We start from the raw sequence: 12,798 nt of genomic DNA on the forward strand, positions 1-12,798 counted from the left end.
TTTGTGTCCAGCAGGACTTGCGGCTTCCACTAAAGCGCAGCACTGCCCCTCATCAAAATCCCTTGAAGGCCTTGCATTGTGTTTTGTAACTCCTGGTCACTAGGATCACTGCCCTTCTTGGTTCACCAACTCCAGCTGCCTGAGTGTTGGTAGGTTTGCAGGGCAGTCCCAGCCAAGGCCAGCTCTCTCACCCCAGGTGCCTTGCTTTTTTTTTCTTAACAATATGCTGGCCCAGCCTCTAAAAGCAGAAAGCACTTACTGCAATCGATTGAACTGCCCAGTGAACTTCAGTTAAACATTGCCCTCTGAGTCATCACCAGGGTCAATTTAGATTTATATTTGCACAGATGAACAGCCTCTGTCTCTGATCAAATTAAAACTCGATCAGCAAATTAAACCCAGGGCTTGATGAGGCTATTGAGCACAGGTGAGTTATCGAGGAAAGCCTGCCTTTACAGCTCAGACATACTGCAGGTCTCTTCCGAGCACACCACCTCGCTGAGGGGAGAGTAGTACTCTGCCAGAGGCACCCAGTAGCTTGATGGAGGGAATGAACAGGAGATACATCATAAAACAAGTGAGGGGAATCCTGGATTTAAATCACAGCCTTTGCACTGACTCACTTACCAATAATAATTGTGAGCTGGTACAGAAGAAAGAACGGCACAAATAATGAGGGAATGTACTTTCCACTCTGCCGTTCCACACGGCACTGTCATCAGTGGATCTCATAATGGTTTATAAAGCTTAATTAAGCCTCACAACTCTCCTCAGAGGTAGGAATGAATTACCCCCATTTTACAGATGTGGAAACTGAGGGCCAGAGAGGTGATGTTTTGCTCATTGTCACTCAGTGACAGCAGAAAATAGAACTCAGGACTCTTGGCCCCGTTCCCTTCCTCTGACCACTAGCCCATACTGCATCCTTGTTATATGTATGTAAAAAACTATATACAATTTTATATACATTTTCAAGTGGCCTTATTTCCTCTGATTATGTTCACATGCTTTGTTGATGAGTATGACGACTTCTGTATTTCCATTGCACTATCACTGCACTATTAGCAAAGGCTACTTTGCTTGAATGTCTTATTACCTGCAAATTGGACAGGTGCAATCAATACTTGTGATTCCAGAAATATCTGGCTGACTCTGTGAAGGAAAATTCGGTAACATTAGTTACCTGGAAGGGACCACATGTCACAGAAGGAGGAGGTTAGATTGAAGGATGATTGGATAGAGAGGCTAATCTTACAACAGACGATTGTCCTTTTGAGTTGAGACCAGCAAGCTCTTTTCACTTCTTTTTTACAGCAGTCGGATGGGAATTGATTTGGAATGTGTAACATGCTGTATCAGAGCTGTCGTCTTGGGACAGGGTTCTGTACTACCAAATTCTAGAGTTAAGGTTAGACTCCATGCTGCTATTTTATGAACCTTTCAGCTTCCCAGCAGCCCTGTGAGGTAGAGAAGTATGGCTACATACTTACAGATGGGGAAGATGAAACAGACAGTTGTACAGAACAGAACCCAGGAGTTCTGCATCCATGTCCTCCTCCTCTCACCACTATTCAGCACTGTCTTTCTGTAACTCTTCAACATCTTTATGAAAACAAACATTACCAAGAAAACTCTCATGGTCTGAGTTAAGAATGAAGAGAAAGAGCCTTCCTTAGAGTTGCTGAGAACATAGAGATTGATGGTGGATAAAGAGCCTGGGAAGAACACTCAACAAACACAGCCAGGGAGAAGGGAAAAGCTGATGGAGGGAGTTGCCAAGGAAGTTAAGAGTCATTGTTTATGTGTTAGCCGTATGACTCATTCGGTCCACACTGGGCTAGAAGGTTGTGGATTCAAGTCCCATACTGGAACTTGGGCTCATTCTTCTTAAAGTGGGTTTTTTTTATTCTTAAGATGGAGAGGATGGACCCTATGTTATGTCATAGCCTGTCATTTTTAACTACAGTAGTGGGGACCCTTAAAAACCAGGCAGTCTTTGAGTGCAGATACTCTTTAGGATAAGGCTGAAGAGGAGGACTTGAATGTAGCCAGAACCTTCATTGCTGAGGGCTTTAAACTGCAACAATACCAGCTTGGAGCACTCTGGACAAGCTGCAAGTGTCAGAGAGGCACTGCTGGAAGCCCTGCTGAGAGAGAGAGTTGCAGTAATTGATCTGGTGTGCATGGTTGTGACAGAATAGTAGTGCAAATTGGACAAATGACCCCCCCCCCCATCACAGATTTTGTACCTTTGTCTCAGACTTGGGGTTTTCCATGGTAAAGGTGTGGTTGAAGGTAATGCTAGTATCTTTAAACTGGCTCTCTACCTTTGAACACGGGACCCAAAAGAGGAAAGAACCCCCTGATATCCATGACTCCTGTCTGGCACTTGTTTATTGAAGACTGAGAACAAGGTGGCAGTGACGCAGCCAAATGGACATATCCTCCAAACAGTCCTTCAAATATAGGATCCACAGGACAAAAAAGACACTGGTATATCATCAGCGTGCTGAAGGCAATCTGCTCTGCATTTAGAAATGATTCATGAGTTCGTATATTAAGGGCCAGAAGGGGCCACTGTGGTCAGCTAATCCAACCACATGCGTGATACTACAGACGACAGTTTCCTAACTCAAAAAGTGTTGCATCCAACCTCAGGGAGTTGCATATTAGACCTCATCTTGATAGAGAAGAAACTGAGCACATCATTAAAATTGGTAACTTTGGTACAAGTGAACATGACTTCTTGGTCACATTTACAATGTGCCAATAGAATAAAGTCCAGATCAATAATATATATACTTAGGGCTTTAAAGGGGCCAATTTCACAAAGCTCAAACCAATTATGAGCCAAATCAGCTGGGAAGAAGGATCTAATCAGAAAAATGTCATTGATATTGGGAATTATTTAAGAACACTTTATTAGATGCCCGAAAAGCCACAGTCCCACAGCTGAGGAAGAAGCTGTGATGTTTAAACAAATGGAAGAAAAGGGAAATTGATAGTAATGAATATAAATCAGAAGCTAAGAATTGTAGGAAATTGATGCGGGAAGTAAAGGGATGCAAGAAGAAATCTATAGCTAGCAGAGTTAAGGACAATAAGAAGGAGTTTTTAAAGTATATTGAGAACAAAAAGAATCCTAACAAAGGAATTGGTCTGTTACTAGATGGAAATGGTAGAGTTATCAGTAATAATACTGAAAAGCCAAAAGTGTTCAATAAATATTACGGCTGTGGAGTTGGGAAAAAGATGAAATATAGTCTTATCTGATGATGATGATGGTGACAACACTCTTTCCATTCCAGTAGTATCCCAGGAGGATGTTTAACAGCAGCTCCTAAAGACAGACCTTTTTAAATCATGGTCTAGATGATCTGCATCCAAGAGTTTTAAAAGAGCTGGCCTATGAGCTGATTGGACTGTTAAAGTTGATTTTATACAAGTCTTGGGACACTGAAGAATTTCCAGAACATGGAAGAAAGCTAATATTGTGCCTATATTTAAAAAGGGAAAACAGGATGACCCTTAGGCTTGTCAGTTGGACATTGACCCTGGGCAAGATAATGGGTCGGTTGATACGGGATTAAATTAATAAAGAATTAAAAGAGGACTATGTAATTCATGCCAATCAACATGGATTTATAGAAAATAGATTCTGTCAAACTAACTTGATTTTTTTATGAGATTACGAGTTTGGTTGATAAAGGTAATAGTGTTGGTGTAATTTACAGAGACTTCTATAAGATGTTTGTCTTGATACTGCACATCTTGATTAAAAAATTAGAATGACACACAATAAATGGATTAAAAGCTGGCTAACTGGTAGGACTCAAAATATTACTGTAAATGGGAATCATCATAGAATAGGTGTTTCCAGTGGAATCCCGCAGGGATCGTTTCTTAGCTGGTTAACATTTTTATCAATGAAGAAAATATAAGATCATCACTGTTAAAGTTTACAGATGACACAAAAATTAGGGGAAGTGGTAAATAATGCGGAGGACAGGTCACTGATTCAGGAGACCATTTTGATCTTGAATGCTCCGTTTCAGCAACATGGGGGCAAACACCCACAGCTTCATTTGAAATCTGGGAGATGCAGATGCTAGGCACCTCTTGAAAAAACACTCAGAACTGAAGCCAGGTCTGGAAATGTGAACATAGTGAAGTCCCTACAGTCTCACAAGAAATCAGTGGTATATTTGAGAACACAAGTCTCCTGACTTGCAACTTTGTGCTCAGTCCACTAAATTGGACTTTATACGCAATTGACACTTGAATTGTGGAAGGCAAGAAATACACCTCTGCTGATGTATCTTATTGAGAGCACAGAACAACTGCCTTCCATTCTGCTAATTGTATTTATTGTAAAGGAGTAAATGGGGGAGGAACTTAAGGTAAATTTTAAATGTGACTTGACAAGATCCAGCCCTCAGATGCATGTCAGTCAATCTGTGGTGTGCATAGTGAAGAACCTCTGCCAGCCTGTAAGCTATCTCGCCTATGATGAATACTGTATAACATTTTACTGGCTAGTTGCCATGGAAGGCCTGAACCCAGGAAAAAGAATAACTGGCTTCAAGCTGCTTTCAGAAATGGTTAAAAAAATCTAATTCTTGCCTGATGATTGTTTGGTTCAGAGGCCTTCTGCACCAAATCTAGCCTGTCTCTTTTTCTGTGTGCTGAATAGTCCTGCTGGGGAATGGTGACAATTTGGACAGCTCTGGAGACTACAGTCCAATATCTCCAGACAAGCATGAGCAGAAGCAGTGAGAGATTCCCCAATCCTCTTCACTCTTCTACCAATATGCCTCACCACTACCTTTAGGGACAATGAGAATCTGATTATTTCTCTTCCTCAACCTCTATCCTGGGACTGCCACCAAAGGTGACAAGTATTGTCAATTATAACTGTGCTTTTTTGTGATGGGGCAGGCACTGGCCTATTGTGATCACCAAATTCAGTTCACTGAGGATCTGCAAACAAAACCATACCTCATGGTCTCACCCTGTGCTTTCATCATCGTTGTTTTCTCTTCCCTCTCTCGCCTCCTGGAGTCTTCTCCCCAAATTCTTTATTGGTGTTCATGTTAAAACAGCAACTAGTTATCTCCTAAATCTCAAAAAATAAAATCACTTTTTAAAAGTCCTTCCAGCTACTGAGCTGCATCCCATACACTGGACTCTTTCCACTGATAATTTCACACCAGTTGTTGGGTCCCCAGGAAAATGCTCATATGGCATAGCGTCACTTAGTAGTTACATGTTTCACTTTCAATGCACAATAAAATGAAAGCAATTGAAATCTATTGTTGGAATACTCAGGTGGGTCCTTCCCTTGTGATGGCAGAAAAGGGGCTAAGGACTGAGCCATGCTTTTCATATCCAACCTTGGATGCAGGAAAGTTCCCATTTCAAGGACCAAATCATTTAGTTGTGTCCAGGCAAAGTACAAGTCTCAAGTGAAAGCGCCATATCAAAAGGTGGGAGTCTAGATATCTATAGGCCACCTTGCCACCCCACAGCTTCCTTACTGAGCTTCTGTGATGCCAGGTGTTGGAGTCCCATGCATTTGTTGTCTTAGATGTAAAAGAAGCCCAGATGCTATTGTGACTAGCGCCTTAGAAATATGTAACAACAACATAACTGAATTTTGCTTTCCTTAGGCTGCCATGAGACTCCATCCTTTACAGGGGTCTGACATCAAATGTTTGGCTGCTGGGTGTGTCTTGGTTGCATTTTCAACTATGAAGAGTGACTTATGGGATGGCAGTCCAGTCCAGTGCACTGGAAATGTAGTGCATGGCACTCAGTCACTTCTGTGCTGATGTTTTGGACTTGGCTCCTGTTGAACATATGTGTTCCACAACACATGCAGATCTACAGAGTAGCCCACTTCTCCAAATGCCTCCTCAGTCCAGTCGTCTTATGATTGTTAATATAGCTAAGCAGTGTCGTTTTTTTTTAACTCTCCTTTGCTGGCAGCAAATTTTTTGCTGAGTCCTCTTCCCATCTTATGTGCCTTGAGATTTTTTCCCTTTGCAAACTCTGAAGTTGTCTAGTTCCTGATGTTCCTTCTTACTGAGAAACTTTCCTGATGATCCTGTTCTCATTATATTTTATAACAGTGTGGTAAAGATCCTGCTTGCAGCTGGTGCTGACCCAAACCTCGGAGATGAATTCAACAGCGTGTATGAGACTGCCAAAGAAAAGGGACTCCATTCATTGGAAGGTAATAAAAGAGTTAAACTTTTTGTTGATGTTACCTTATCGGGACAGTATGTCTCTCTCTCTGGGCAGAGTTTGGTTAGGCCTTTGGATAATTCTGATCCACTTGTGCTTCTTACTTTCCCTTAGACAGATGCTATCTGTTATAATCTTTAGGCATAGGTTGTCTTTACATGCCGTGCCCTCCAAAATACAGACTTGAAACAGCCGACTCCAAAGTCTAAGAGAGTACCTGAGCCTTGGGAACATCCTGCTGCAATAACTCCTCTGAGATGCACCACTGCATCTCCTGCATTGCTTTGAACTCCACCACTGGAGGAGCTCTCTCCCGACTGGAACAATTTACTGTGCGGTGGGGTGCGGTGAATTCTCCAGTGCTTGAAGTCTTTGGACTGAATGTTTTTCTAAAAGTTATGCTCTAGCTCCAGCAGAAGTTATTGGACTAGATGCAGAATTCACTGGGGGAGGTTCCCTGGCCTGTATATTCCAGGACGTCATATCAAAATGATCCCTTCTGGCCTTAAGTCCTGTGACTCTATGAAAACTGAGGCAAAGGATGTGGTGACAAGTTAAATATAAGGAGTTTTATCTCATCCAGCTTCCCCAGGCCATTTCCATTAAAATCACTAGCAAAAACTCTGGCTCACATCTCTTTGGTAGAGCAGGATAATTGTTTACTCTAAGTTTCTATAGTTGCTGAAGGTCCCGGGGCCTGGATATCTCCTCCAATTCTTCGTGGCCAGGCTTTCTTACAGTAGCCCCACTTATTCACATTAAATGGATTAAGAACTGGCAGATCTCAAAAAGTATTGATGAGTAGGGACTTCTCACCGGCAGGAAGTGTTTCCAGGGGGTTTCTGCAGGGACTGGTACTAGGCCCAACGCTATTCAACATTTTCATCAATGATGTGGAAGTAAATATAAAATCACTGCTGATGAAGTTTGCAGATGACACAAAGATTGGCGGAGTGTTAAATAATGATGATGACAGGGCAGTCGTACCGAGTGATCTGGATGACTTGGTAAGTTGGGCCCATGCAAACAATATGCATATTAATACAGCCAAATGCAAAGTGATACATCTAGGAACAAGGAATGGAGGCTGTACTTGCAGAATGGGGGACTATATCCTAGAAAGTAGTGACTCTGAAAGGGATCTAGGGGTAATGGCAGACAAGCAACTGACCATGAACTTACAGTGTGATGCTGTGGCAAAAAAGGCTAATATCCTTTCAGGGTGTAAACAGGAGATCATAGAATCATAGAATATCAGGGTTGGAGAGGACCTCAGGAGGTATCTAGTCCAACCCCCTGCCCAAAGCAGGACCAATCCCCAGACAGATTTTTGCCCCAAATCCGTATATGGCCCCCTCAAGGATTGAACTCACAACCCTGGGTTTAGCAGGTTATTTTACCTCTTTGTATGGCATTGTTGAGACTGATACTGAAATAGTCCATCCAGTTCTGGCATCCACATTTGTAAAAGGATATTTAAAAATTGGAGGGGGTGCAGAAAAGAACCTCAAAAACGATTGGAGGGCTCGCCATCTCAGTGTGTTAATTTATCAAAAAGAAGATTGAGCAGAGACTAGATTAAAGCGAGTAAGTACCCTTATGGGGAGAAAATACTAGGTCCTAAAGAACTCTTTAATCTATCACAGAAAGGCAGAACAAGAACCAGTGGCTGGAACCTGAAGCTGGATAAATTCAGATAACGAGTAAGACACTGATTTTTAACAGAGAGGATGATTAATCACTGGAACTACCAAGGGAAATGGTGTATTCTCCAGCTCTTGATGTCTTCAGATAAAGACTAGGTACCTTTTTGGAAGATGTACTTTAGCCAAAGATAAGTTTTGCTTTATTGAGCTCAATAACTCAGAGTGAAATTTAATGGCTCATGATAGACAGGAGGTCAGACTAGAACACATAATGGTCACCTTTGTCCTTAAACTCTGTGAATCTATCAACATTTTCCAATATAAGACCCTGTTTCCAGTTGCTTATACTTTTATGGTATTTTAGTCATTTGGACTGAAAATTTTCATTTTGGGTGTCTGCCTTGGGCTGATTTTTTTTAAAATTTCAGCAAACTGGTTCAGCCATTTCTGAGAATGAGGCTATGGAAAATATTGTTTTGCCCATATTTTTTTTTAAAAAAATCTTCCGACCTTTTCTTTGAACAGCTCTAGTATCTCCATATTTTGGAACATGGACTTGAAATTTAGCAGTGGCTGGCCTATGAGTCAGAGATGTGCTTGTGCTGTATCTGTGGGAATCTAACCAAATGCAGGGAAGTTATAAACAGTGGAAAAATCTCAGTTCACACATGCTCAGTAGAGACTTCTCTAATTTTAGTAGTAAAATCACTGAAGATTCTGTCCTCACTGAGCATGCTCCATCCTCTCACTGCTCCTAGTGTTGACCAGACTGCATGTGCACCATGCACCATCCTCACAGAGCAACTGAGCATGCTCCAGTTCCGGGATATAGGAGTAAAACCAGGTTTTCCCTGTAGTTGCTGCTTCCGGCTGCTACAAGGTGGGGCCCGGCACGGAGAGCAAGGAACCTGACTCGCCTATGCTGTGAATGAAGCCCTTCTGCTAACCAGACAGCGTGGAGGAAGAAGCAGTTTCATAGAATCGTGTGACTGGAGAGGACCTCAGGAGTCATCTAGTCCAGTCCCCTGCACTCATGGCAGGGCTGAATATTATCTACATCATCCCTGACAGGTGTTTGTTTAACGTGCTCTTAAATATCTCCAATGCTGGAGATTCTACAGCCTCCGTAGGCAATTTATTCCAGTGCTTAACTGCCCGGAAAAGAAGTTTTTCCTAATGTCCAACCCAAACCACCCTTGCTGCAATTTAAGCCCATTCCTTCTTGTCCTGTCCTCAGAGGTTAGCAGGAACAATTTTTCTCCTTCCTCCTTGTAACAACCTTTTATGTACTTGAAAACTATTATCATGATTCGTCCTCCCCTCCCCCAGTCTGTTCTTCTCCAGACTAGACAAACTTGGGTTTGTCAGTCTTCCCTCATAGGTCATGTTTTCTAGATTTTTTATCATCTTTGTTGCTCTTTTCTGGACTTTCTCCAGTTTGTCCACATTTTTCCTGAAATGTAGGGCCCAGATCTGGGCATGATACTTGGAACCTTATCAGTGTGGATAAAGAGGAAGAATTACTTCTCATGTCTTGCTTACAACATACCGGCTAATACATCTCAGAATGATGATTGCTTTCTTTGCAAGTGTTCCACTATGACCCCCAAATCCCTTTTTGCAGCACTCCTTCCTAGGCAATCATTTCCCATTTTGTATGTGTGCAACTGATTGTTCCTTCCTAAGAGGAGTACTTTGCATTAGTCTTTATTGAATTTCATCCTGTTTCCTTCAGACTATTTCTCTAGTTTGTCCAGATTGTTTTGAATTTTAATCCTGTCCTGGAGAGCAGTTGCAACCCCTCCCAGCTTGGTATTATCCGTAAACTTTATCAGTGTCCTCTCTATGTCATTATCTAGATCACTGATGAAGATATTCAATAGAACTGGACCCGTAATTGAACCCTGTGGGACCCCACTCAATATGCCCTTCCAGCGTGACTGTGAACCACTGATAACTACTCTCTGGGAACAGTTTTCCAACCAGTTATGCACCCCCCTTCTAGTATAGCTCTATCTACGTTGCATTTCCCTAGTTTGAGTACGTCAGTTGATTGGGCACGGAATATTGGGAAGAGCTGTTGGAGGAAGAGAAAGAGACGGACCGTATAGACTAGGAGACTGGGGTTTATAATGGTGGGTTGGGAGTGTGTTCAGACAAGGAGCTAAGGTCTTGGGGGAGAACTCGGACTTGCTGGTGAAAGAGACTTGGACAAGGAGCTGGGACGGACTGGGAACCAGTGGGAGGGAGATGGGACAGACAGATCAGACAAAATGCTGGGAGAGCAGAATTGGGACAGGCTGGGCAAGAATACTGAAACCATAGACTCATTGACTTCAAGGCCAGAAGGTACCATTGTAGTACCTCCCTACGTTGTGTCATCTGCAAATTTTATTAGCACGTTCCCACTTTTTGTGCCAAGGTCATGAATGAAAATGTTAAATAAGATTGGTCCCTAGACCAGTCCCTGAAAAACTCCATTAATAACCTCCCTCCAGCCTGACAGTTCACCTTCCAGTATGACCCATTATAGTCTCCCCTTTAACCATTTCCGTATTCACCTTTCAATTCTCATATTGATCCCCATGTTCTCCAATTGAACTAATAATTTCCCATGTGGAGCTGTATCAAATGCCTTAATGACACCCGGGCAGATTAGATTTACTGCATTTCCTTTGTCTACAAAAGCAATTATCTTCTTAAAGAAATCAAGTTGGTCTGGCATGATCTACCTTTTGCAAAACCATATTGTATTTTATCCTAATTTCTGTTTACCTATATTTCCTTAACTACTTTCTCTTAGGGGTAACTATAACAGGACCGCTTGGAAATAGTAACCATAATATAATAACATTTAACATTCCTGTGGTGGGAAGAACACCTCAACAGCCCAACACTGTGGCATTTAATTTCAGAAAGGGGAACTATGCAAAAATGAGGAGGTTAGTTAAACAGAAATTAAAAGGTACAGTGACTAGAGTGAAATCCCTGAAGCTGCCATGGACAGTTTTTCAAAAGAAACACCATTAATAAAGGCCCAACTTAAATGTATTACGCTCCAAATTAAAACACACGTAAAGGAACTAAAAAGAGCCGCCATGGGCTTAACAACCATGTAAAAGAAGGCAGTGAGAGATAAAAAGGCATCTTTTAAAAAAAGGAAGTCATTTCTAGTGAGGTAAATAGGAAAGGAGCATAAACACTGCAATTAAGTATAAAATGTAATAAGAAAAGCCAAAAAGGAGTGTTGAAGAACAGCTAGCCAAAATCTCAAAAGGTAATAACAAAGGATTTTTTATGTACAATCAGAAGCAAAAGCCTTCTAAACAACCAGTGGGGTCCTGGACGAATCAAGAATTCAAAAGGAGCGCCTTAAAGACGATAAAGTCATTGTGGAGAAACTCAAGGAATTATTTGTTTCAGTCTTCATGGCTGAGTGAGGAGATTCCCAAACCTGAGCCATCTTTTGTAGGTGACAAATCTAGGATTGTCACAGATTGAAGTGTCACTGGAGGAGGGTTTTTGAATTATTAATAAATTTAATAGTAACAAGTCACCAGGACCCAGATGACAATTCACCCAAGTGTTCAGAAAGAACTCAAATGCTGAAATTGCAGAATATTAAGCTATGGTGTGTAACTTCTCCTTTTAAATCAGCTTCTTGTACCCGTGACTGGAAGGTAGCTAATGTAATGCCAATACTTAAACGGTTTAAAGTGATCCTGGCAATTACAAGACTGGTAAGTCTAAGAGCATCAGTACCGGACAAATTAGTTGAAAGCAATAGCGAAGAATAAAATTGTCAGTATACATAGAAGAACATAAATGGTTGGGCAGAAAGTCCAACATTGTTTCGGAAAAGGGAAACCATGCTTACTAATCTATTAGGGTTCTTAAGGGGTCAACAAACATGTGAGACAAGGGGGATCCAGTGGAATAGTGTACTTAGATTTCAGAAAGCCTTTGACAGGGTCCCTCACCAAGGCTCTTATGTAAATAAGTTTGTCATGGGAATAAAGAGGGAAGATCCTTACATAGACTGAGTACTGGTTAAAAGACAACGAACAGAGGGGTAGGAATAAATGTGTAAAATTTCAGAATGCAGAGGGGTAACTAGTGATAGTTCCCCCAAGGGTCAGTCCTAGGAACCAATCCTATTCAATTTATTCATAATGATCTGGAGAAAAGGGGTAAACAGTGAGGTGGCAAAGTTTGCAGATGATGCTGAACTGCCAAGAATAGTTAAGACCAAAGCAGACCTGTGACAAACTTCAAAAAAGATCGTCTCACAAACTAAGTGATTGGGCAATAAGAAGGCAATGAATTTAAATGTTGGTTAAATGTAAGGTAATAACATTCGGGAAAAATGACCCAAACTATACATAACAATTGATAGGGGCTAATTTAGCTACAACTAATCAGGAAAGAGATGTTGGAAGTCCATTGGTGGATAGTTCTCTGAAGACGTCCAGCGTAGCCGGCGGTTCGGGGGTGATAGGATCATTAAAGGATGAGATAGGTTAGATATTGCCTTACATAAAATCCATGTACGCTCTCATCTTGAATACTGTGTGCAGGTGTGAGTCTCCTCATCTCAAAAAAGATATACTCGGCATTAGAAAAAGGTTCATTAGAGGGCACTAAAAGATTAGGGTTGGAACAGGTCAATGAGGAGAGATTAAAGAGGCTAGGACTTTCAAGCTTGGAAAGAGGAAGACTAAGGGGATATGGTAGAGGTATATAAAATCATGAGTGGTGTGGAGAAAGTGAATAAGGAAAAGTTATTTACTTGTTCCCATAATATAAGAACTAGGGGCCACCAGATGAAGTTAATGGACAGCAGGTTTAAAACAAATAAAAGGAAGCTCTTCTTCATACAGCACACAGTCAACCTGTGGAACATTTT

General features: G+C 41.5%; 1 protein-coding gene across 1 annotated transcript in view; it reads left to right on the forward strand.

Annotated features, from left to right (window-relative positions):
• CLPB (ClpB family mitochondrial disaggregase) overlaps nucleotides 1-12,798 on the forward strand; it is a 137,021-nt gene that overhangs the window by 27,632 nt on the left and 96,591 nt on the right. Inside the window, exon 4 of the mRNA XM_032792608.2 lies at nucleotides 6,132-6,235. Within this exon, the coding sequence (XP_032648499.1) occupies nucleotides 6,132-6,235 (104 nt within the window). The remainder of the gene's footprint in view (nucleotides 1-6,131; nucleotides 6,236-12,798) is intronic.

Source organism: Chelonoidis abingdonii, chromosome 1 (genome assembly GCF_003597395.2).
Source record: "Chelonoidis abingdonii isolate Lonesome George chromosome 1, CheloAbing_2.0, whole genome shotgun sequence".
Classification (NCBI taxonomy): Eukaryota; Metazoa; Chordata; order Testudines; family Testudinidae; genus Chelonoidis; species Chelonoidis abingdonii.